The sequence below is a fragment of the Danio aesculapii genome, chromosome 24 (genome assembly GCF_903798145.1).
Source record: "Danio aesculapii chromosome 24, fDanAes4.1, whole genome shotgun sequence".
Taxonomy (NCBI): domain Eukaryota; kingdom Metazoa; phylum Chordata; class Actinopteri; order Cypriniformes; family Danionidae; genus Danio; species Danio aesculapii.
The window spans coordinates 20603502-20630803 of NC_079458.1; the positions used below are offsets into that span (position 1 = coordinate 20603502).

General features: G+C 34.4%; 1 protein-coding gene across 1 annotated transcript in view; it reads left to right on the forward strand.

Annotated features, from left to right (window-relative positions):
• Positions 1-27302, forward strand: part of wasf3b (WASP family member 3b) — a 43094-nt gene that overhangs the window by 11921 nt on the left and 3871 nt on the right. Inside the window, exons 2-7 of the mRNA XM_056450645.1 lie at positions 6651-6816; positions 13226-13360; positions 16482-16635; positions 20767-20884; positions 22797-22978; positions 25299-25553. Coding sequence (XP_056306620.1) covers positions 6684-6816; positions 13226-13360; positions 16482-16635; positions 20767-20884; positions 22797-22978; positions 25299-25553 — 977 coding nt within the window. The 5' untranslated portion in view covers positions 6651-6683. The remainder of the gene's footprint in view (positions 1-6650; positions 6817-13225; positions 13361-16481; positions 16636-20766; positions 20885-22796; positions 22979-25298; positions 25554-27302) is intronic.

Sequence of the window (27302 nt, forward strand, 5' to 3'; positions counted from 1 at the left end):
GGAATTGAGTCATTAGTAAGAGAGATTGTTTCGGTTTTTACAATATCAATGCCAGCTGCATAGTTGATTTTTCTTTTTTATAGGTACTGGTGGCGTAATGATGTCTGAACTGAATCTTTTTGAATGTTTTATTTATACATTGTAAAACACATTACAAAAAGATACAAAATAAAGGACAACAAAAACATGTAACAGTAATCAAATACACTGAAGAGTATTTTAAACCAAAAAAAAACTCGAGTGCAGTCTTACATACAGAAAATACAGCTCTACAATGTGCTGACCAGAACTAGCATCAAGCTGGGAGTTGGGACTCAATCAGAAAGAACAGGGTCAAGCTGAAGAGTTTGGACTTGTTTGCGAAGGGGTTCCCGCAGTTTAATAAAAAATCATGCTAGGATGGTGAAGAGAGTACCTCATTTTCTCTAATTTCATAAAATAAAGAACATTTCTTACCCAACAAGTGTAAGGAGGAGGGTAGGGGCTCTCTCCCAGTTCAGAAGAATCAACTGCCTAGCCAGAAGGGTTAAGAAGGCTTCAAACTAAGGCCACGTTTACACTAATACGTTTTAGGTTTAGAATAAAAACGATCCACGTCCACACTGGCGTTTCAACTATCATGTCTGAAAAGATCTCCGTCCACACTAGACCGCGTATGCTGCAGAATATGCGCACGTCTAAGCTCCAGGCAGTCAGCGGGTGCTTTGAGCAAAGCTCCGAGGGTGAGAGCAGTGCACATCGGACGGTTCATCAAGGATCTTCCGCTGGATTTCATCTTACTATATTTGTTAAATGTGAAATGTTACTCATTTTGTCTCTATTTAACAACTCTTTGGTTTTTTGTATCTATTACTTGTTCTCAGGTAACGTGTTTTGGCTGAATGCAAACATAAGTTAATATATTCATTTATGTAACCACGTACACTGATTTTGCATATTTGACTGATCGCTTGCCTTTATTTCATTTATTGTATAAACTTATTGTACGTTATACTTTAATAATGGCCATTATTGATTATTAAAACTGATATTCAGCTAAAGAGAGGTTATGTTTCGTATTTTTTACTGAAAATGAAAGGAGGCAGTCATGTTATTCACCTTATTCTCCGCGTACAAGTGGGCGCAGCCATTTGAATCATTTTGGCTCGAAACTTCCGGTCTCATTCACTTCCATTCATTTTTAAACGTTACAAAAAAGGCGCGTTTTGCTGCTTGGTGTTGCAAACTGATATTTTCTTATTATATTATTCTACTTTGTCTGTATTATCATGCAAACACTTGTTTGTAGAGTAAGTAGTATGACCGTTTTCTACCGTTTATTATTCCTAGTCATTTCTCCCATAGGCAGCTGAATCGGAAGTTCTAAAACAATCGTAAAAACGCGCGCACTTCTGCATTAAAGAATAAGGTCAATAGGCTCTGTTTTGTTATAGAGAAGATGACGGTCATATAAATATGTAGCTAGATGACGCCTCAACATTTCTAGTGTCTGTTAAGTTCATATCAAAATGAAAATAGGCAATTCCTTATATCATGTTTTCATTTTATTGTTGAGATAAAGAAACACTGTAGCCAGGGTGGTGTGAATGAGGTTATAAAGTACACTGTTCCCATTGAAGATTTACCCGATGTGTCATCGGGAGTTTGTTTTCCATATCAAACTTGCAAAGCCTGAACTTAAGGAAGGAAAAAAAACTTGAGGAAAAAGCTCCAATCAGATAGGCGAATGTCTGCAGCCACGGCTCTATTTTCAGATGTCTCCATTTTCCCCCATCCACATTGACACGGAGCAGCAGTGTTTTAAAACAAAAATAGCCTCTTCAATGTTTTCAAAAAGCTCAGTTTTCAGGGCTCAAAAACTCTGGGGTTGTTTGGACGGAAGGCGTAACGTAGCAACTTGTTTTAAAGCTAAAATATATTAGTGTAAACAGGGCCTAAGTCTGCAAAATGAGAGGGTAACGTGTGGCCAGGTGGGAGAACCCCACATAAACAAATAATTGGACAAGGTGGAATATCAACAGTGGTAATAACAGACAATGAGATGAAAATTTGCCTCCAAAAGGAAATCAGGGACGAACAGGACCAAAACATATGAATTAGAGTAGCTAAACTAGAATGACTCCTGTCTCACCTGCTCTTGGACCTGAACTGAATCTTCAAACAGCCACAAATATGACAGTGGTTGCCATAAATATTTTTACTTGGTAAAAAGTCTTTAAATTGATGAGAATATTAAAAGGTTTACGTATACTGTATGTATTGTTTTTTTATTAACACCAAATAGCAGTTACATTGCTAATAATAATAGCAAAGTAATCTATAGCTTGCAACAAGCCAGTTTTATATTTCAGCTTTTTTTCAGCTGAAATAAGACCTTATTTGCCTTCTCTGGCAAAATATGACACCTCTCCAGATTTATTGATTGTCCTGTTCCATGACAAGATTGTTTAAAAGTAGAACTACCAAGGCATTTTTTAAAACTTCACAATGTATTAATTTTGTTGAAATAAAACCCATAAAACTGTTGTACCCTGACTTTCAAAAAATGTGTGTTTGATTTAATCTAACATTGTTTTTTTTAAAAATACAAAACACATTTTGCGTTGTGGCAGCTCTGACAAAATTAAATATTACAAAAAATGATTGTGAAAAATGACAACGGGTATTCAAATCTATATTATAAAATGGATATTTTGTTTTTTTTACAGTTTTTTATTTATACAGTGACAATGTACAACATGTCATGTTGAGCCACGTTTGAAGTCTACAGACATGCAGACATGACGGTTGCTTGGCAAACATTTCACTATCTGTACTTATCCAAAGAGACTGTTTAATTTGCTTAAATATTAGCTGTTTTATTTGATGAAACTAGGTAATATGTAGGGCGACATGGTGGCTCAGTGGTTAGCACTGTCACCTCACAGCAAGACATTGTACTAAAATCAAACAATAAATAACACGGCAAAGACTTTATTGTTTAAACGGGTCATTAAAATGATTTTCTATTAAAGCTTGCTTGTGTTTCTCCGAATGCTTTAAACTCTCTTAGTGCTTAAAAACATGTGCAAATTAATTTAGTTTTACTACATTTTAAACTCCACAAATCTTTTGTGTTTTGAACTGTGAATTATAAATGTTTTTATAGAGTTGTAGAGTTTTTCTCTCTCTAAGGACTTATCATACGGTCTCTGTTGCCATCTTGTGGCGGAACGTGAACGGCTATCAGCCAATAAGATTCGTGCACGGCTATCAACCAATAAGATTCAAGAACCAGTCAGAACGGTTGTATAAATACATATAGTGACATGGCGGCTCAGTGGTTAGCACTGTCGCCTCACAACAAGAAGGTTGCTGGTTGGAATCCTGGCTGGGTCAGTTGGCATTACTGTGTGGAGTTTGCATGTTCTCCCCATTTTGGTGTGGCTTTCTCCGGGTGCTCCGGTTTCCCCCTACAGTCCAAAGACTGTGTGTGAATGAGAGTGTATGGGTGTTTCCCAGTGATGGGATGCAGCTGGAAGGGCATCCGCTGCGTTAAACATATGCTGGATAAGTTGGTGGTTCATTTCGCTGTGGTGACCCCTGATTAATAAAGTGACTAAGCCGAAAATAAAATAAATGAATGAATGATAGAATAGGTGCAGGTTAAAAGTGCATCTTCTAAGTCAATGTCTATACAATAATTTACCATGTCTTTACTTTTTACACAGCAACTATGATCGATAAAAATGTCTTTGTACTTATCTACTTTTCTAAAGCACACATTCATTGTTCACTTCACATATGTAGTTTTCAACTCATTGGTTATTGTCGTCTTAAGTCGTGCTGTTGTTGCTTTTTTCCCAATGTGAAGCAAACAACATCCCAGTTCAGTGCTTACAGCTTATGGACAAACTAAGTACTTAAAAATGATTAGAAGCATGTGTGTGAGCTGCTCATACATTATAAGCATAGTTAGACTGCACACATGCAACATACAGGGATAAAAATGACAGATGTAGGCTGCTCACAGTAGGGTTGTCGCGATACCATTTCATTTCATCTTACGATAATATAACAGCTGAAGTATCACGATACCAAGTAGTACTGCAATACTGTAATTCATAACTTGAATTGTCAGAAATTTGTCAGAAATACTATATTTTACATGTTATAATATGTCTTGAATTTAATTCTTAATTTCCTTATTATTGAAAAAGTATTATTTGCACGTCACTTCACCTAAAATGTATTCATTTTTATTTGTTTATTTTGTAGATAACACTGAGAAAAATGCATAAAAATAAACATACAAATTATACCAAATGAAATTTGTTACAAAAAGAGCATTTTTCCAGCAAAATTAGGCTATATGAAGTGGTTAAAAATGGTGTCAATGTTTCCTGTTGCTATTTTGGGTTTTTCGTCTATTGTTATTTTTTTCTTTCAGTCTCATTAGCTAACAATCCAAAGTAATTCAAAATTTCACTTTGTGAGTTGTTCTTTTTAAGAGATTGTCGCGCTTGTTGTAGCTACTAAATCATATTGAGATGGACAGAAATGAACCAATTCATGTGTGTTTGAAACATCCGAAAACATCAGAAAATTTGCATCCTTAAAGGGCTCCACAGACTATTAAAATAAAATGGTTTATTGTTGCACAAATGAGTGAGAATTTTAGTGACTTTTTTCCACATGCAACATTATCTATTGTAGATAAATAATGAAATAAGGACAACGAATGTTGGTTGCCTATAGCTTGACACAAAGTGAAACTTGACAGGGCCTTTGCATTAGTATTGTGACTGAAAACTATGAATGCACACATTCTGATCCACTCGTCTAATGAATTAACAGCTCGTTATTGTTGCCAAAAAATATCAAAATGGAGTCAAAAAGATAAAAACTAACCTAAGATGAGCAGGTTGGAGCATGTGTATTCACTCACATTAGTCTACTTTGACGCTCAAACACTGTAGTGGTCTAAAGAGTTTGGGTCTTGTTGTCGATAAGTAGAGAAAAATAAATCTACTTTAAATGCACTTCCAAAGGATTAAAACTCAGTCTTGAATTTAAATGGTAAAACTGTCGCCATCTTTACCATTTAAGCAACAGTGTTTATAATTGTTTATAAGCTGAAATTTACATTAGGTTTAAGACATATGCTGTAAGAAGAGGACCAATTATAACAGGTTCTGCCATCTGACCAATCTGAGTAGAGTAGACCCATAGAAAGGCAGAAATTAGAGAGTCTGGATCTTTGAATTGACCATTTCAGACACTCTTGAAAAAGGGATGACTCTGAAATATGTATTATCAGAAAATTAAAGTGTTTTTTGAAGTTGGAAATGGATGGACTGTATATAAATTAAAGCAGACTTCTGAAACAAAATTAAGAATTTTTACGACAGCATATTTGGAGCGCTTTAATTCAGTGTAGGGCTGCACGATAGTAGAACAATCTGACTTGTGATATTTTGTATTTCTCTGATATAAATTGCTATATAAATATTATTTCATCAGATAAATCAGCCTGATCTCACAAGAAAAGTAACTATTTTACGTTTTGTCAGTTTAATGGCTAATTTCAGTCGTAAGAGTTCAGTTGTATGAAAATATAGGATTTTGGCACCTAATCTCACCCTTAAACCCAACCATCATTGGGATGAGTAGATCATACTAAACTGAACAAATAAGATCATACGAATTCATATAAATTAGCCACTAAATCAAAAAGTTACGGATTGCTGTAAGATTGTGTTGGATGAATTGAATAGCTCTATTTGGAAACAGTTTATTAATTTGCGATTGGTTGGCATTATTTCTAGGAGACCAAATCATGCATGAAGTGTAAACAAATTGCAAACATAGCTAAATGCAATATAGCAAATATAAAAGTGAAATAAACAGCTTAATGGATTTTAGGGTATAGTCAAATCGTACTCGGGTAAAGAAATTGAAAATTAATCAAACATAAATAACACTGCAAAGACTTTACTATTTAAACAGTTCAATAAAATGATTTTCTATTAAAGTTTGCTTGTGTCTGAATGCTTTGAACTCTCTTAGCATTTAAAAACGTGTGCAAAAGAATACATTTTACTCCGTTATGGTTAAACTCTGTGGTGACTCCACAAATCTTTTGTATTTTGAACTGTAAATTATATATGAGCATTATCACATGAGTAGCAGTGTGATTTGGCTGAGTTTTTCATCAATTTCTTTGGTCTGTTCAGACAGGCTAATGGCGGCTGATGCGCTGAATCTCTGCAATTATAAATATTTTAAAATAAGCACTTTCCTTATAAATAAACTGCGAGCTATGACTAAAAAAAGCCTCAAAAGTACATTATGTTGTCCAACAGCAGCAATATTTGTCAAACTGTAGAGTGTCCTCTGCTTGTTGCTGTATGTGGGCGGAGTAATACACAAGGCTGAAGGGTGAAGAGGCTGTATAAGTGCTGTTAATTGTAGAATATTGCACGGCTATCAGCAATTCGGATTCAAGAACCAGACAGAACTATTGTGTAAATATATATAATCTCAATATAATGTATATAATTCTAAACTATATAATCCTGGCTCTACCATGCAGTGTGACTATTGCGATATCGATGATGAAACGATTTATGTTGCAGCCCTAATTTAGTGTTTGTGTTTTGTCTGAACAGGTAGCGTGCGCTGCGGCTGTGTAAGGGTCAGTCATGCCGCTGGTGAAGAGAAACATTGAGCCCAGGCACCTGTGCCGCGGGGTGTTACCGGAGGGCATCGGCAGCGAGCTGGAGTGTGTGATGAACAACACACTCTCTGCCATCATACGCCAGCTCAGCAGCCTCAGTAAGTCTCCTACTCCCTGTTTACCTGGCTAATTAGGGACTTAGCTTTAGCTTTTAATGGTATTTAGGCTAATTAGTATTACTAAGGACTAACTCTAAAACAATAAGCCACTGGTGTTTGTGTGTTTTATTGATTTAACAGTAATAATAATAGCAATAAACAGTTCTTAAGATGTGTTTTCATCAATCTGAGTAAATGGACAACACTAAATACAGGCTCTAAAATGTATTGAGGTTGTTCACTTTTGACCACTTCCAGAGGTGGTCGGATGTGTGTGACCCAACATTTTAACATGCTGATTTGGTGCTCAAAAACATTTTTCTTATTACTATCAATATTTAAATGATTATTAATGATGTTTAAAGGTCCTGTGAAGTGCTTTGAAATGTGCACTTTTTATTCAATGTTTGACGTAATCTCAACCGAAACTCCAAGAAAGGGTGGGACATAATGTAGCTCCTCCTTTTTTTATAAAACAGCCAATAGCATTTTGCTTTATCACCACTCTGCCAGCGAGAGTGGTTGAGATCAAGCGCATCAAATGTGAAGCTTCTTGAAGTGGGCAGGGCATGTCGGATACTAAGGAGCATTTGATTGGTCAAGATTTGATGAGAAACTGAAGTATGAGGTCACGTGAAAAAAAACATTGATCCATTTAGACGGAAGTGAAAAATCAGTTTTACATCTTCTAAACACGAATTTTGTCACTGTTTTAGTGCACACTAGCTTATAGATATCCTTAAAACTTACAATACTGATACTAACATCTATATAAAACTTAATTTTAATTTCATTGGACCTTTAAATTTATGTAGTGTGGAATTCGAACTGCATTTTTGTCGCAAAGCTTTGATGAATAAAAAAACAGCAATTCTTTTATAACCAAGAGTGGCATTTTTGTTTAATTTAATGAAGTTTTGCTGAATAAAAGTATTTATAGCTCAAACATTCTGGTCATACTGATCCCAAACTTACAAACATGATTGTGTTATGGTCATATACATATACCAGGGTGTCTACGGGGTTTTAAAAAATATTAAAAGCTGATAAATCAATTATGAGAAAATTAAGGCCCTTAAAAGGTATTAAAATGTCTTAATCACGTTTTTACGAGGTCTTAAATTTTGTTCAAGCGTCGTCCAAAGTGTTTCACTCCAAAAAAGCACAAATATATTTATTTTTCTCCTAATATCCACGCGATTGGTTCAGGCCGGGGCGCATCCGGCCAAGCTCCATCCGGATGATGTCACGTAGTTTGCGACAAACGCGGGTAAATGATGTGACGCTCTCCACATGTAGCGAAACAGATGGGAAAATGTAAGTTTGCATTCTCCAGGTTGGAGTTAGACAAGTTTAAACAGTGGCTAAAGCCTGTTGCTGAAAACAACCACGTAATTTATTCTTCCAAGCTTTGTTTCTTCTGAGTTCTGATCCATGGTTGTGCTCCATTGATTTATACAACTACAACTCTTTATTAACAACTGTTTATTAAGTTAAAGGTTTGATACCGATTAGAACTTAAAGTGGCAATGAGGTCTTCAAATATTCTGAGAAGGTCTTTAAAAAGTCTTAAAAAGGTATTGAAAAGGTAATAGGATTCCTACATATACCCTGTATACAGTCATATGATTTTATGAACGATTTTTCTTACAAAAATGGAAATTTCGCTCACACATTTCTCAGGTATTTTGTCTTAAACTTGGTACTAGAACATCTGAGGATCCTGAAACATCTTAGCAACCACTCAGAACACCTTATGCCTGGTTCAGACGGCATGATTTTCAAAGTAGTCATGTCACAGATGTTTTCACACTGCATGGCTGTCTGGGCTAGCGTTTTGTCGCTGCTTTGTTTACACTGCAAGATATATCAGCGACAGGGAGTTTCACACTGCATGACTTTACAATAGGAAGAATCGGCGACAACTTTTTCCAAACTGTCTCACAACCAAAAATAAATCTTTTGTTATTAACTACATAATAAAAAAGAAGCCTTTAGTGGGGTAAAAAATTTACATAGTTTCTCACCTGGGTTTGAAAGGAATTAGCAATTTCTCTTCAACGTTTTTTTTGGTTGTGGTATTGCTCAGATGACACATCAAACAGACAAGGGTGCTCCTGCCAAATTTCTACTAGTTTTTCCTCCATTTCTTGGGTCCAAATAAACTGAAAATGAGTGCTTTTACCTTCTCCTCAACCTCCTGCTGGCGTGCAGATACCCATACTAGTGGATGCTGCTCTCTCATTGGCTATAGGTAATCGCAATGTTATTTTCAGTCAAAACTCACTTCACACGCCATGATTTGAATCGCAGACAGGTCCAGATATTTAGCATGCCAAATATCTCATTAGCATCGGCAACTCATTGGCGATTCTCTCAGATTGCATCTTTGATAGTTCACACTTTGTGATTGTTACTTGCGTGAATGAGCACCGATTTGCCTGTGATTTCAGACATTTGTTGGCAATTTCTCAAAATCTGTCGGCGAGTTTCTCAAAAATCGGGGCTAAAATCATGCGGTCTGAACTCGGCATTAGCAACCAGTTTTGCACTCACATTTTCTTTAATGTCAAAAATATTTAACTTTAATGGATTTACTTTTTATTTGATTATAATAATGCTGTGTGGAGTTTGCATGTTCTTCCCGTGTTGATGTGGGTAACAGTGCAAAGACATGCACTCTAGGTGAATTGAATAAGCTAAATTGGCCATAGAGTATGTGTGTGTGTATGAGTGTGTGTGGGTGTTTCCCAGTACTGGGTTGCAGCTGGAAGGCCATCCGCTGTGTAAAATATATGCTGGATAAGTTGGTGGATCATTCCGCTATGGCGACCCCTGATGAATAAAGAGACTAAGCCAAAGAAAAATGAATGAATAAATAAATATTTAGACCTTTAGGAGTGTCTTTTTTTTTGAACACAGAAGATACTTTGAAGAATGTTGTAAACCAGTATCCATTAACAGTAGGAACAGGAAAAACTATTGATGTACATGGCTACCAGTTTCCTCCATTCTTCAAATTATCTTCAAATTATACAGAAAAAAAGAAATTCACATGTGAGTAAAGGATATTCATTTTTGGTTGAACTTTCTCTTTAAAAACAGAAACGAACTAGATTTGAATGTAGTTATTTCCTCATTTTTGATTTAAATAAATTGCTAATTCTTTAAAATACTTCGTTTTTTTTTCTGTAATATTTTTTCTCCTTCCTTTTTTTATGTCATTTTGTTTTGTTTCTTATTCCATTAGACTGGCTGAGATTTTTTTTGATGGTCCTGTATAATTGCTGTATTGTTTGCTAGTGTTTTGGTGCATGTTCTGTTTGGTATCAGGTAATAACACTGAGATGATTTTTTTAACATATATACATGATGTACACTATTGGGTGTTATGTTTTCATAAAAACTTCTTTAAATAAAGTAAAAAATATATATACACATTATGCCACATATAATAAATAGCACATAATGAATTTGTATTAGATCACTTGCGCTTCATCTCTGTTAAAAATACAGAAAATACTAAAATCATTTCGCTTCCACAGTTCCTGCATTACGTTACACCAAAATGTCCATTTCTTATTCACTCTAGACATTTGTATTTCCATTCTGTGTGGTCTATAATTTAGTGGTCCAGTGGTTTCCTCAGCTCACGACGCCAGAGGGAAGCTTCTTAATAATAATTCCTCTTGACTCACGGGACATTACATAAGACCATTATCTTGAAAACATGTCCAAGTCTCTGTGTATCCAGCGACCGATTTGTCCATCCATGCATTCTTCCTATGTTTTTTTTTTTTTGCGTCCACCTGTTCTATAAGTGTCCATCTGAGCCCTGAAATTCCCTCCAGTGTCCTTACTGTGTGCTGTTTAGTGGATGCCTGTAGAAGGAAAGGCCTTTCGGTAGCAGCTGTGTGGATTAAATATAAATGACAGCCCACTGGACTTGAAGGCAGAGCTGTAGACGATGTGTGCGTGTGACTAAAATAGCATGTGCATGTCTGGAAACATGCTTTTCATGTGTTGGAGGGTGTAGTACTGGAAGCAAGTTGAAGTGCGTGTATGTGTGTGCGTTGGGTCATAGGGCAAGAATTTGTAAGGAACAGACACTTTTCCTTCCTGATGATTTTTTCCTGTGTGCTTTTGTTTGACATGGGAGTTTTTAATAGCCTCAGTTCAATTCACATTTTTTTTGTAATGTTTTACATTTTTTAGACCCTGTTCTTAATGTTATTGTTACAGTTATGCACATGAAAAGCAGCATTGATATAATATTATTAAGATGCTGTTGTTTTATTAAGTTACATTTATTTATTTTTTATTTTTATATTATATTTTTCTAAGTTTTATTCATATGATGTGTTTGTTATTTTTTTAAACATTTTTCCTTTATTAAGTTTAATTTATTCATTTTATTTATTTAAATTTTATTGAATATTGTATTATTTTATTCTACAGTTATTATAACTTTTACATATTATTAAAATGGTTTTACTATTATGGATTTATTAACTGTAATAGCCATGATGAAGATCCCATTACTGAAAACAATACAGATTTATTCATTCATTCATTTTCTTTTCGGCTTAGTCCCTTTATTAATCTTGGGTCGCCACAGCGGAATGAACCGCCAACTTATCCAGCACATGTTTTACGCAGTGGATGCACTTCCAGCCGCAACCAATCTCTAGGAAACATCCATACACACTCACTCACACTCATACACTACGGACACTGTAGCCTTCCCAATTCACCTATACCATATGTCTTTAGACTGAGGGGGAAGCCGGAGCACACGGAGGAAACGCATGCGAACGCAGGGAGAACATGCAGACTCCACACAGAAATGCCAACTGACCCAGCCGAAGCTCAAACCAGCAACCTATTTAAATAAAGAATAAAAGAAAATTATTTATTTAAAATATTTAATAAAAAACAAAAGAGAAATGTCATTTTCAAAATGGGGTGTACAAAGTTAATGATTGAAAAAAAATTTAGGGAATGAATTCAGTAGGGGTGTAACGTATTATTGTTGATCCGTGTGATTCGTACGGATCACAATCCACGGTTCGGAACACGTGACCCACGGATTAATAATTTTTTTTAATGGTAGATTAAACCTCAATTTGTAACTATCACAGAGAGATCGCCTCTCACATCATTCAGATCACATGTATGAAAGCATTTAGGGTTTCTTGTAAAATATAATGATGACGGAAGATTTTATGCTAGGTTATTCAGGATGTGGTGGGTTTCTTAGGTTATTAAAGGTGTTTTCTGCCTGTACTTGTTTAGCCTGCATTAATGCATTCAGTGTAAATCAGTTGCATGATTAATCATTAAAAGATCAGGATCTCAACACTCACGCAACATAAATTATAAATGAGGGTGATTTGCATATGTTTATTCATTTTCGAATCACTGCATTCAAATCTGAAAATGCTAAAATCAAGAGAGTCGTTTGAGATGGTTATAAAGTTACAAACAGTCGAATAACACAGAAGGACTGGAATAACAGTTTATAGTTTAGATAAAATCGCTGATGTTCATGGTAAAGGTTAAAATCACCGTCATACGCTCAAAATGAAAGTTGTAGGCAGCAATCACATTATTTAGCCAATAGGTGGCGACAACCAGCCATCAAAAATATTCCACTGAATAATTCTTCAAAATTGACACATCTAGCAATGAAGCATGAAGTTTTATGAGCAAATAAATGATTCATTTATTGAAAATGAGACTAAAAATAAATATGGTTTGTACAAATTATAATGTTAGATTTATACATTTAGCGTTATCAGCATCAGTAGTAGTAACTGATTTTTTTAAAGAACTGAATAATTTACAATTATTTTTTATTTATCTGATTATTACTTAATTTTATTTTTAATAAAATTACAGGTTCTAAGTTCTGTTTGTTAAAACCAACCGTGTCTTGCAGTACTGTTTTTGTAATAAATGAAAAGCAAATTACTTTTGTCTCCCCTTTTTGGCTGATTAAAAAAATTATCCAATCGGTGACTAAAAAACCATAATGTGATCCAAATTGTTGGATTTGTGATCCGTTACACAACTATAATTCAACCATGTGGTCCTGTATGTGTTATAAGTATAATTGTTTATTATGTTACTTGTATTGTAATTAGTATTAGAATTATATGTATTATTTGTATATATTAATAAATATCCATTTACACAGTTTATTAATACATTATTAGTGTTAATAATGTTTTGTTTACATTTTAAAGTGTCGCTTTTTACTAATACAACAAAGGTGTCAACGAAGAATTTAAAGTGAAAAATAAATGAAATTAATTCACATTAAATGACACTATTTGTTCCCTCGTTTTTAACCTGATCTGTTTCCCTCACAAATGAATCTTCAGCTGACTCTCCTCTTCTCCCCAAGGTAAACATGCTGAAGACATATTCGGCGAGCTCTTCAACGAGGCAAACATGTTCTATTTGCGGGCGAACTCTCTGCAGGACCGCATTGACCGTCTTGCCGTCAAGGTCACCCAGCTGGACTCCACCGTCGAGGAGGGTGAGTGTTTGTGCTTCTGTGAAACAAGAGCTGCGTCGCTCGCCCATTCACTCATTCACTAATCATCACTACATAATGCAGAACAGTTGAGTGAGTGGATCATATCAGGAAAAGAGGGAATGAAATTGAATGAGTGAATTCAGATGCTCACGTAAAAAGCATGAGCCTGACCATGAGCTTGTGTATCACTGTTATAAGAATAGCTCCCTTTAAGGCAAGTCATTTTACTCTGCGGCCATCTTTGAAACATCTCTCGGTCATTCTGTTTGAATGGGAAAGCATCAAATTCCAAGCTTGCGATTAAATTTCATATTTGGAATCCAAAGAAATTAAACAACACTGTTCAATTCAATTAATGTTTATTTCTATAACACTTTTACGATGTAGATTGTGTCAAAGCAGCTTAACATAGAAGTTCTAGTTGATTAAAATTGAAACAGTGTCAGTCCAGTTTTCAGAGTTGAAGTTGAATTTAGTTCAGTTCAGTGTGGTTTAATTCTCACTGCTGAAAGTCCAAACACTGAAGAGCAAATCCATTGATGCACAGCTCCACAAGTCCCAAACCAAGCAAGCCAGTGGCGAGGAGCAAAACTTCACCAGTTGACGAAAGTGAAGGAAAAAATCTTGAGAGAGACCAGGCTCAGGTGTGGATGACCATTTCTCCTCTGGCCAAACATCTTGTGCAGAGCTGCAGTCTAGACGCCGGAGGCTGGAGAACGCTGGACGTCCATCGTGGAGAAGCTGCAGGTGTGAGTAGGTAACCAGCAGGTGTACAGGCTGGCCCACGAGATCAATGCTGACATTCGTCTATCACTGGGGTCTTTCAGGAATCTCATGAGTCTCATGCTCTCCACCCCTCCATGACTGCCACAGCATCTGCTCAGGATACGGCCTGGTCCAGGGCTATGGAGACTTCTAGAAGTCCTCAATGGTTGGCATCATCTCTTCACAGGAATTGGATCACATCAACGGTGCTGCACAATCTCTAGAGGCCTCGGGATGAGTAACCCCAGGTGGAAAAAGCAAACAAAGAAAATTATTAGCGTAGCTGCAGTTCATAGTGTATTTAAACAAGAGAAATTAAATGTCAATGCAAAAAAAAGTGCTTTAAATAAAAAAAGCAGTTATATTAACAAACATGTAAAGCATAGGAGTGTTCGAACATTCAAATCACACAAAATTAGCATTTTTAGGTTGCTCAAGCTACTGCACATGCTTGGGAATGAGATCATGCCACCAACCTCATGTATGGCTGTTTCTGTTTACATGCCTCATCTGGTCTTGCTGGTCTTCTGAAGTAATTCCCAACATGTTCTTGATGGCAAAATCACCTCACAAAATGACAGCGACATTTTTGTTTACACGTTTGTTGGCGTTCGAGTAGTTACTGTCATGTATTGTGCGTTTGACGGGACGGACTGTACCTCGCATTCGTTTCATACAGATTACAAAACCAAAGAACATTTGTTTTCAAGTGTAGGTGGTTCATTTTAAAGTAGAGATTTCAAGTTTCATGTGAATATGTTTCTCATATCTGTGAAGCAAGTATTCGCTGAGATTCCAGTACATGTGAAGACTCCAGAGGGTTCATGACATCTGCATAAAATGTCTTGAAAACACACGTCTGGTCCGAGCCCCTCCCCTGGAGAATCGTAAGTCTATGGCGAACTATGATTGGCTCCTCTACTAGAAGGCGGGGCTTTGTTTGACATAATGACTGTTGAACTTTTTCCCATTCAAAACTACACAAGTCACATGTCTTGTTTATGAAGCGTAATAACACCACTGTGAAATGTATTTGTTAGAAGAATATATTAAAGCATCAAAATTATTTCAATAATCAAAAATAATATAAAAATAACAAGCAGCAAGATTAAACACTATTTTAACCATACTTTAGGAGACACGGAGCCCATCAACAATGTGGCAGAGAAAGAGGATCAGACTAGTTTTGCTTTATAGAGAATGGGGATGTGTTTTTACAGCGCAATGCATTCTGGGAATTTGGGACATGGATACCTGGATCCCATTGATCTCTATAGATTTATTGTATCATATATTCACACTGACTTGCAATAAACTGTAAGTTCTTACACTACCAACAAAGAAGAAAATCATGGAAATGTTTTCGTGCCGCAACTCGTTGATACTCTGTCACTTACAGATAAGCTGGTTCATTTATTTGATCCGCTCCGTCTGCATCCGTGCTCGGCTTCTCGAGTTACACTTCAGCATTGGAGACAGAATATACTGAAATGTATATTTTCTAAGACACACAAAGAGAGCATTTATAAAGGTACTTACATGTTACTCCATTTTATTCTGTGATTTTTGTAAGACTTTCATATGGTTTTACTATGAAACAGTCATACATTGTGCATTCTGAAGTGTGTCCGAAAACATGGCAGAACGAAACTCGCCGTGGCAAAGATTCTCTTTCTCTATAGCCCCTCCACCCCAGCTCAACCGATAAGAAACTAAAGAAGGCCAAAAATAAATACAAAAAATATCATCTCTAATATTTAATTGAGAAATCGGAGCCATAGCAATGACCTAAACATGAACTATAATGAACGCTGATCAAACTCAGAAGTCTTCTCAGTATAATCTTTTTATTTAATGATAAAAAACATCACAGAATCATGGAAGTATGAATTGAACTAAGGTTAAAATTATAGTTTACCAAAAAATGAAAAATCTGTCGTTATTTACTCTCCAAAAGAACAAAAAACTCAAACTCAAGTCAAGGTTGAGTAAATTATAACAGAACTTTCACTTTTGTGTGAACTATCCCTTTGATATTTATTATATTTAATACATAGTTGTGGAAGAGAATATAGTATTTTGCCTATTAGTACATCTGTGTTTCACCTTCAGGTTCCCTCACCTCTGTTCAAACTTCATTTACACACTTCGTACAATAAAATCATTCAGTTGCATTTCTACGCATGTCCTGAGCAGAGATTGTCTAAATTAAAAACAAAAAAAAAACATCTGGTTCTGACCTGTCGACCTGCGCATCTCTAGGTTTTTTTTTTCTTCAATTAAAAGATCAATACTGGAGTTTACTTTACCCTCTCTGGAGGCCACGGTGTAATGGATCTCTCTCTCCTTCTCACAGTCTCTCTGCAGGACATAAACATGAGGAAGGCGTTTAAGAGCTCTACTATACAGGACCAGCAGGTGGTGTCCAAGAGCAGCGTTCCCATTCCTGTGACTGAGATGTACAATCTGAGTGATAAACCACCACCGCTTAATATTCTCACACCCTACAGGTATGTGTGTGTGTGTGTGTGCGTGTGTGTGTGTGTGTTTGGGTAGGATTTTGGGGAAACATCTGACGTGATTAACAAGGTTAAATATTTTTTTTCAATCAATTTCAAATTTGTCAATAGTTTAATTTTAATTTACAATTGATTTCACTTAGAATTGACATGGAATTTTATTTTATTTATAAATAATTTAATCTATAGTTGAAGTCTGAATTATTAGCCGCCCTGTTTATTTATTTTTTTGCCCAATTTCTGTTTAACGGAGAGATTTTTTTCAACACATTTCTAAACATAGTTTTATTAACTCATCTCTAATAACTGATTTCTTTTATCTTTGCCATGATAACAGTAAATAATATTTGACTAAAAATTTTTCAAGACACTTCTATACAGCTTAAAGCAGGGGTGTCCAAACTCGGTCCTGGAGGGCCGGTGTCCTGCAGATTTTAGCTCCAACTTGCCTCAACACACCAGCACGGATGTTTCTAGAAAGCCTAGTAAGTGCTTGATTAGCTAGCCCAGGTGTGTCTGATTGGGGTTGGAACTAAACTTTGCAGGACACCGGCCCTCCAGGACCGAGCTTGGACATGCCTGGCTTAAAGTGACATTTAAAGGCTTAACTAGGTTATTAAGGTTAACTAGGCTGGTTAGGGTAATCAGGCAAGTTATTGTAAACCGGTCATTTGTTCTGTAGACAAAAAAAATCTAGCTTAAAGGGGCTAATAATTTTGATCTTTAAAATGTTTTTCAAAAAATTTTAAACTGCTTTTATTCTAGCCAAAATAAATGAAACTTTCTCCAGAAGAAAAAATATGATCAGACATACTGTGAAAATTTCCTTGCTCTGTTAAACATCATTTGGGAAATATTTAAAAAAGACAAAAAATTTAAAGGGGGTTAAATAATTCTGATTTCCGAATATGAAGCATATGAGAAGCATTTTCATTATTCTAGTATCTACATTGATAATTTATGCCTAAATTTATGTTCAAATCACCCAATAACTTTCATTGATTAATTTAAAAGTTTTTAATATGTATATTTTACTTAGAATTTGCCACAATCACCAGCAATCCAGCCTGTGCAGATCGCTGGAGAACTACAAATCTGCCAGCAAAAGAACTACTTATTCAGTCATGTACCACTTACACACCTGGCCTAGATCCACATGATTGCAAACAGACACAGCTGAAGCTGTTCAGGACTAATTACACAAGACTATATATACACTTCTCAAACACACACATGTTGTTGAACTGAACTGTGAGCATTTCAATGCAGTTTCTTTGGTTTGCCTTGCTGTGTTAGACCCTAACCTTGTTTTCTCGTTTTACTCCTGTCTGCTCTCTATCTTCTGACCACTCTCCTGATATTTGACTATGACTCTGGATTTGCCTGTTTACATCTGTTTGCCCCTGTGTTGACGGTTGCTTGCCTGACGGTTCCATTTAATAAACCCTACGTTTAGATCTTCATTCACTATTGTCAGCGTCACTTCACGTTACAGAATTGACATATAATATATAAATTTGCTTATATATATTTTTTTAAATAAAATTTTAACTTCATAATAATAATAATAACATTTTATTTAATTTATATTTGTTATTTTGGATGTATTTCTAGAATTTATAGAACTAGGATTATTATTATATTGCGATTATTATATTACTTAATAATAATAATAACATTTTAGAATTCCTTTTTTAGTTCATTGACATTATTATTTTTTGAATGGCTAATTTTGAGTATTAATGTTAGAGTATTCATTAGGTTAATGTTGTAATATATAGAACATTTTATTCATTTATTCTAAAAATATTCTATGTATTATATATAATCTTTTCATGTATTGAAATATGTTTATTAATTATAATTCAAGCTTAAACTATTATTAAAACACCCGTCAACATGGCAACTTAATTTTAAAATGCAGTGTAATTATAATAACATTTTCATTTTTTATCCTTGTTAATAAAAATTACAATATTACTGTAATTACTGTAATTATTGCTACAATATTACTTTCAAATAACAATATTAATGCGTACGCTTTTAAATTATTATAATACTAACATATAATCATTATAATACTAATATTATAATGACTACCATAGATGGAATTTATTAATCGCATTATTTTTAAATTATTATTTTATTATCTTCAGTCTTTTGATTTCATTATCAGAAAGCACAGCTCTGAAACAACATTAATTTAATACATAAACACAATAATGTACATTCTTCTTTAACCACCTAAACCGAAAAACTAAATAAAACTTATGGATTTACTAGAAAGAAAACATGTACAGTTAAGGTCAGAATTATTAGCCCCCCTTTGAAAGTTTTTTGCTTTTTTAAATATTTCCCAAATGATGTTTAACAGAGCAAGGAAATTTTCACAGTATGTCTGATAATATTTTTTAGCCCCTTTAAGCTATATATTTTTTCAATAGCCTACTTACCCTAACCCGCCTAGTTAACCTATTTGACCTAGTTAAGCCTTAAAATGTCACTTTAAAGTTGTGGTCACACTGGGCTTTGTATGTTCGAAATTCTGTCGTACGGCACTGGGAAAAGGGGTGGGATTAAACAAGATGATTAGACATTAAAAAAGCCAGCGATTTGCTCCATGTTTTACATTTCTGTCCAGAGAGGTGCTGTTTTGATCCTCGATTGGTCTCACGCAGTCAAGTGATGCGATTTCGCAGGTCAGAGTTCTGCGTTTCCGGTCTGACGCATTCGCGTGCGTATGAATGGAAGTCTATGGGAGGAAAAGCCCAGTGTGACCGCAGCTTAAGCCAGGGGTGACCAACCCTGTTCCTGGAGATCGACCTTCCTGCAGATTTCAGTTGCAACCCATATCAAACACACCTGCTTGTAATTATCAAGTGCTGTTCAGGTCCTAAGTAATTGGTTCAGGTGTGTTTGTTCAGGGTTGGAGCGGAACTTTGAAGAAAGTTCCATCTCTAGGAACAGGGTTGAGCACCGCTGCTTTAAGCTGTATAGAAGTGTCATGAAAAATATCTAGTAAAATTATATTTACTGTCATCATGGTAAAGATCAAATAAATCAGTTATTAGAAAAGAGTTATTAAAACTATTATGTTTAGAAATGTGATGAAAAAATCTTCTCTCCGTTAAACAGAAATTGTGGAAAAAAATAAGCTGGGGGGCTAATAATTCAGGGGGGTTAATAATTCTGACTTTAACTGTAGCTGCTTCCCCAAAACATTAAGATGGATATGACAAAGACAGATGAACGTGCAGAGGTGTTTTCTTCTGCAGTCTGCTGGAGGAATATAGAGCAGTCATGAATACTTGAAGCTGGCAGATGTAGTTCATGTGAACACCGGCTCTCAAGCTGGAGAATATGGGCCACTCATGAATACTTGAACAGATCTAATGCAGGAGAGATGCTGCGCTCTGACTCATCTCTTTCTGTCTGTTCGGCTGAATGCGGTTCACAAAGTTGTTGGCCATTTCGCATAAATGATTAATGGCCAATTAATAGCACTTCTGGAAGAGCATCCAGTCAGAAAAGATGCATCAAGATGCTTTTAAAACCCTTTTCTCCTCTAAAGAGATGCGTAAAATGAATCCATTCTGAACGAGAGTGGTTACGCAAATGTATTTAGAACCAAATTTACCACACTTCTGGTTTTGCTGGTGTGGTAATTAAAAGAAAGTGATTAGAAAATCCAACACGAGGTGACAGTAGAGCAAAAAAAAAAAGAAATGAAATGGCTTTGAATAATGTGTGGTTTCATGATAGTTTTTATCCTGTCATTATAAGACTTTTGAATAATATATTATCTTAAATACTACTGATAGCTACTATAAATAATAAATCAATAAATAGTTAAACTAGCGCAAATTGTTAATATTATAACTATTATAACAAACTGTGCAATAGTTATTTAAGTATTAATTGGGCTATATTTTAGATAACTATATTTTTATATATTTATGAAATTATAAAAGCTTATGTATTATGTTAGGTTTTTATAGTGTTTGATGTTTTTTGTTGGGTCTGATGCGACGTAAATTAATTCTGCATTACAATTTATTGTGATGTTTTGAATGACAAAAATAGAGGAAACTGAAACTGAAACGAACTTTTTTTGCCGTATAGAGATGATGATAAAGAAGGGCTGAAGTTTTACACCGATCCATCCTACTTCTTTGACCTGTGGAAGGAGAAGATGCTGCAGGACACCGAAGACAAGAGGAAAGAGAAGAGACGGCAGAAGGTTCAACACCCCTTTTTATCCTCTTCTGTTTTTCTCATTTACTTCTATTTTCTCTTACTCCTAATATATTCAGGAGTTTGGGGGTCATTAATAGGAATGTGCCGATCAATTTTTTTGTGTGTTCGATGCTATCACTTGCATTTATTATTGAGTCCTGATCTGATATTTTTATTTTTCTGATATAGTTATGTATTTAATATAAAAATAACTGTATTGTTAAATATACAACTGTATTAGAAAAAGGGGTAATACTTTATTTTGATGGTCCAGTTGAGTATTAGTAGACTGTCTGCTTAATATCTGCTGATATTGCTCCTTTAACAGACATTTAACTGACTATAAGAAGCTTTGCAAGTACATGTCAACTTACACTAACCCTAACCCCAACCTAACAGTCTACTTATAATCTAATGAGAATTAGTTTGCATGTAGATGCAATGTAACTTAAATTCAACAAACGGACCATCAAAAAAAAAGTGTGACCGAAAAAGTCAAGTATAAAATTAAGACCCGGTGAATATAACTCATTTCAGAATTGTGGGTACATTTCAAGCATTTTCCATTCATTTACCTTAAATGTCATACAATAAATGTTTAATTTATAGTAAACTGGATCCAGTATTAATTTAACACAATGCAAAATTACTAACTGTGATAAGGAACTTTTGATTCTGTTACTAATTGTTGTTAAACGTTTTGTCAACATTTTTAAACCAGTTGAGAGTAACAGAGTTGACACTTTCCACCATTTTGTAGTGTAGCACAAAATGCTAACCTGTAACCAGATGCCACATGGCATCTTTAATACAGACTTTTATTATTGTCTTCATATTATTGTTTGTAAAAATTGAATGAGATATTCACTGAAAAATCTCTGTAACAGAGATAATAATTAATTATATATTGGAGTATCCTAAACATTTTGTACAAATTAATAAGAGATATGCCCCAGTGCCTTCCAGAATTTCCCACCAGAGGAAATGACATCGCTTGGAAAAAGTCACTTTTTATTAGAGCTTTACTGATGTAACAGAGTTGACCAGAATGTAAGCACAGACAAAAAATGTGTACTGAAATTACAAATATTGCAGAAAATAGATGTTTTGAGCAAATGATTATTTAACCTCAAATATATGAAAATGTGACATAAATTATGATTATTACATTATGTAATTATATATGATTTACAGTAAACTGAATCCATTCTTAATTTAACATAATGCAAAGTGCTTAAGTGCGACAACAAACATTTGATTCTGTTACTAATTATTCAACTTCTTGTTAAACAGAGTTATAAGTAACAGTGTTGACTCTTTCCACCGTTTGGTAATTTAGCACAAAATGCTAACCTCAAACCAGACACCATGGCAAGACTTTTATGAATGGTCATCATAATATTGGTTTTATGAGAAATAAACTGAAAATCTCTGTAACAGAGTTGACAATTAATTGTCTATTGGAGTGTCCTAAACATTTTGTACATGAGATAAACGACGACATGCCCCAATGCCTTCCAGAATTTAGCACCAGAGGAAGTGACATCGCTTGAAGAAAGTCACTTTTTCTATTAGAGCTTTACAAATTGATTCAACTGTTGTAACAGAGTTGACCAGAGTGTAAGCAGACACAAAATATGTACTGAAATTACAAATAAAAAAATAGAAATGCTGTAGAAAATAGATGTTTTGTGCAAATTATTATTTAGCTTAGTAAACACACATAAAAAGATAAAAATTGTACTTAAATTATGATTATATTACATTGTGTAATTACATTATAAAAATAATCACTAAAATAATAATCATTGTAATCACTTGACAGCACCAATGTTTATATTTTATTTGTATAGTTATATTTATTTATTTATGTTTGATAACTACATTTTTCTTTGTCCTTTCACACTTTGCTTCAGGAGCAGAGGCGATGTGTAGATGGCACACTGCAGAGAGAGGTGAAGAAGGTGCGAAAGGCACGAAACCGCAGGCAGGAGTGGAACATGATGGCCTTCGATAAGGAACTGAGACCTGACCTTCGACATTCACACACTGTACACAGAGGAGGATCCACAGAGGGCACCATGTCCCCAGAGCACAGGTAACACTGGCTGTATACACTTAAAGTGACAGTTCGCCCAAAATGAAACTTTACTGTTTTTTTCTTACCATTTACTCACCCTCAGTTCGTTCAAGGTGTACATTAAAGATGATTTTTAGCTAAAAATGTGGTCCTTGGTGATTTATGCAATACTCATCAGTGACTACCAGCACTTTGAGAGTAAAACATATATAGGCAAAACTAAATTAATTGTATGTATATATATATATATATATATATATATATATATATATATATATATATATATATATATATATATATATATATATATATATATATATATATATATATATATATATATATATATATATATGTATATATGTATGTATATATATATATATATATATATATATATATATATATATATGTGTGTATATATATATATATATACATATATATATATGTATATATATATATATATATATATATATGTGTATATATATATATATATATATATATATATATATATATATATATATATATATATATATATATATATGCATGTATATATATACACATACGTACATGCATACATGCATACATACATGTAGGAAAACTATTATATTCAACCCTCATCCTGATTCTCTTTGTAAAAATGGGATTTTTAAAGCTTGTCATCACTACATTCAATACACACTGTGCTTTATTTATAGGTATTTAAATAAATTATTTTACTTCTTTAGTACAAATAAGAGCTCTATAGGATTTATAGGTTTGTTTTTGTCTGAAAAAAATATCTTTTTGGAAGGACTTTCATTTAGTATAATTTCTATATTTTAATAATTTAATAAATAATTTTTATGTATTTTTTGTAGGTCAGTTATCTACAAAATAAACAAGAAGATTTGAGGTGAAGTTCCTCAGTGCCAAAACACAAACTGGTCTGTTTAATGAAATATTAGCCTTCCAGTATCTGCAGACACTTCCAAAACAGCAGCACAAAGGGAAGAATTCAGTGCGTTGAGGATCTGTCCAATGTATTATTGAGCCTTTTCTAATATAAATTTCAGGTAGGCCTACTTTGTGTGTGAAGAGCAGGTAATAACCCTGTCTACTCCAGTGTTGCGAATGTGATCTGCTGTTCTAACAGACACAGCGCAACATGATTTAGAAACAGCAATGAACTCCTTGTTGCAGGTCAAAATGAACTAAACTAAATGCATTTCTCCACTGATTATTTAAACTGACAGGAACAAATATTGGAGAAAGTTTTTCTTGTTGACACGCAATTTGAATTGTGAATGAATGGAGAATGATTGACAGGCGCAGCGGAGGAAAGTGCTGAACTAAACATGAATTTAACCACTTGAATATTTATCTGTACTTCACATTAAATTATCCAATGACTTCAGAACATTTAGTATATAGTAGGCCTACATGACAACTTTCTAGTGCCTTATAATAGGCTACATTCATGGGTTTGTTCATTGCTGTGCTTATAAACACAGAATATAGCGCAGCTGGCTGATACCCGATCCAGCAGAAATATGCGGTATCGAACTGATACCCGATCCAAGTATCGGGATCGGTGCATCGCTGCTTATTTACAAAACAACCTGCAGTCACATGCTTTACAAAAACATACAATTCTCTAAAATGATTCGTGACACCATTAAAAATAAAAGATTTACATATTTCAGTTTTGATACAAGAATTCAGTAAATGCAAGTGTCAGTCATAGAGTAACCCAGTGATGTCACATGCCACCTCATTGGCAAATAAGTTGTATTTACAGCTTAATTAAATAAATATTTTGCTTATAAGGAGGATAATGTTTTTAAGAATTTAAACTTGCAGGATGTTTTAATGGAACGAAGACCTATTATATATAAAAAGATCAATACAATTTTCGTTTTGCATGTTATGACCGCTTTAAAGTCCGACCTAAATCAAACTTCACAGTGTTTTTAATTAAGGTGAAAAATCAATTGATGCAAATAAATCTGCTAAATTTGTTTTAAAAATGAACTATTTGCTTCCTCAATGGAATGACATTCCTTCTCTGATTGGGTGAAAAATCCTTAGCCACGCCCTCCAACTGTAATTTTTGTTGTGAGTGAAAAATGAGAGGAGGAGCTCAAAAACGCAATATTAAGTGGGGGGTGGGGTTTTATTTCAGTTGGAAATATGTCAAATATTAAAATAAGTCTGCCACAATTCCTAGCTTAGTTCTTCTTATGGAAAATTTATCTAGATCTACTAAATTAACAGCTGTTCTTTATTTTTGGGTTAACTATCCTTTAAAGTGGTCATAAACCATAAGTACATTTTCATTTATTCTAACTGGTAATTGGCACAGGTCTCACGGAGATCATGCAGATCACGGTTATCTGTCCATGGCCAATCACGTCGGTCATGCCCACACCTACTCTGGGCCTCCTCCCAGTATGGCAGCTCTGTCAGCTCATACTCAGATGAGCCTGGATCAGGATTACCGCAGCGGGTCAATGGCGTATCGTTCTGGGACTCTGGGTCGCCCACATCAGGCTCCACCTCCTCCACCAGCATCACACACCATCAACGGCTCCATGACCCTCCCACCTGTCGACTACAGGTTTGACATTTTTTAAGTGATTGATAAATAATATTCAATGTTTTGATGTAACTATTAATGTATTAGTTTCATGAGTAGATAAACTAAAATGTAGTTATACTTTTAAAAATGCTTTCATTTAGTCATTTTTAGATGTCTGTGTAGTTTATATTATGGTCTTTTTGGTTTTAAGATCAACTAAAAGAGAAAATGAGATGTATTTGCACCAAACAATATCACAAGTTTAAAATGAGAATGATTTATAAATCAAAAGAGAAGCAGTTCATGCAAACTCTTTCTAAATAGTGTTAATTTTGCAGTTTTACTCTTGTCAAAAATAAATGTATTGTTATTATTATTTCTTAGAGGAATTATTATATAATTAACCATTCAATAGTGATATTTCTTTTTTTACTTTTTAAAATTGCTTCTACTTTAAATTAAGTGCCCTTAACTTTTATGTACTAAAATCAAAATGTAAATCCAGTGCAAAACTTCTCTGGAAAACTTCTGGTGCTCTTGAAGTGGGATATGGGTAGGGTGGTATGGGTAGGTTTAAGGTGTAAGGGATGGTCATCAGTGTGACTAAAAATGTAATTACAGAAATTAATTACAGATTTAGTTACATGTATGTATTTAATCAGTCATAAGTACAATGTAAAAAGATGTATTTACAAATTGTAATAAAATACTAGAAATGCTCCGATCAGAATTTTTGCAGCCGATACGTAGTACCAATTCCTATGTCATGGTGATCAGCCGATACAAAGTACAAATTCTGATGCTTTAAGCTTTATAATATTCAAATGTAGATCTCTTCTTACCTAAGAAAATAAATTAAGGATGCTGCATATAGTCCCTTAAACACGTCTCTTATAACCATTTAGGTGTGAACATGTCAAAAAAATTGGTAAAAGAAATTAAGAAGTTAACATGCAAACCTATAAATCCATTACTTCTTTACTAAATGGAAATATGTCTATAAAATATTGTTTATTTCAATAGGTTAATTACAAGACGTTATATTATTAAATATTCATGTTAAAAATATATATATATATTTTTAAATGTATCTAATATTTCCAGCCAGGTTTTAGTGAACTTCCAATATTGTCAAAAACACTGAACTTTCAGTTCTATAAAGGCCTAAATACATGCAAGATCATTCAAATATTGAAAAAATATTGAAAATCTCCAACCAACACAAACACTTGCAATCGGTTTATGAGATCGGCTAGACCAGTGAGTCCCGATCGAGTCATCAAATGTGATTATCGGCTGATATCAATCTCTGGCAGATCGATCGGAGCATCCTTATAAATTACTAATGTTGGTGTAAGTATATATTAGTTAAGGCCAGTTAATATAAAGTGAAACTAATAATTTAACATGAAAGGCATGCATAATCCAAAAATGATATACTGTCTTGTCTTTAATTTTTGTTTCTGTAATATTAAATAAACACTTTACTATTATGAGAGTACAAATAAATGTATAATTATTATTATTATCAAAATTGGGCTGCACAGTGGCGCAGTGGGTAGCACGATTGCCTCACAGCAAGAAGGTCGCTGGTTCGAGCCTCGGCTGGGTCAGTTGGCGTTTCTGTGTGGAGTTTGCATGTTCTCCTCGTGTTGGCGTGGGTTTCCTCCGGGTGCTTCGGTTTCTCCCGCAGTCCAAAGACATGTGATATAGGTGAATTGGGTTGGCTAAAATGTCCGTAGTGTATGTGTGTGAATGAGTGTGTATGGATGTTTCCCAGTGATGGGT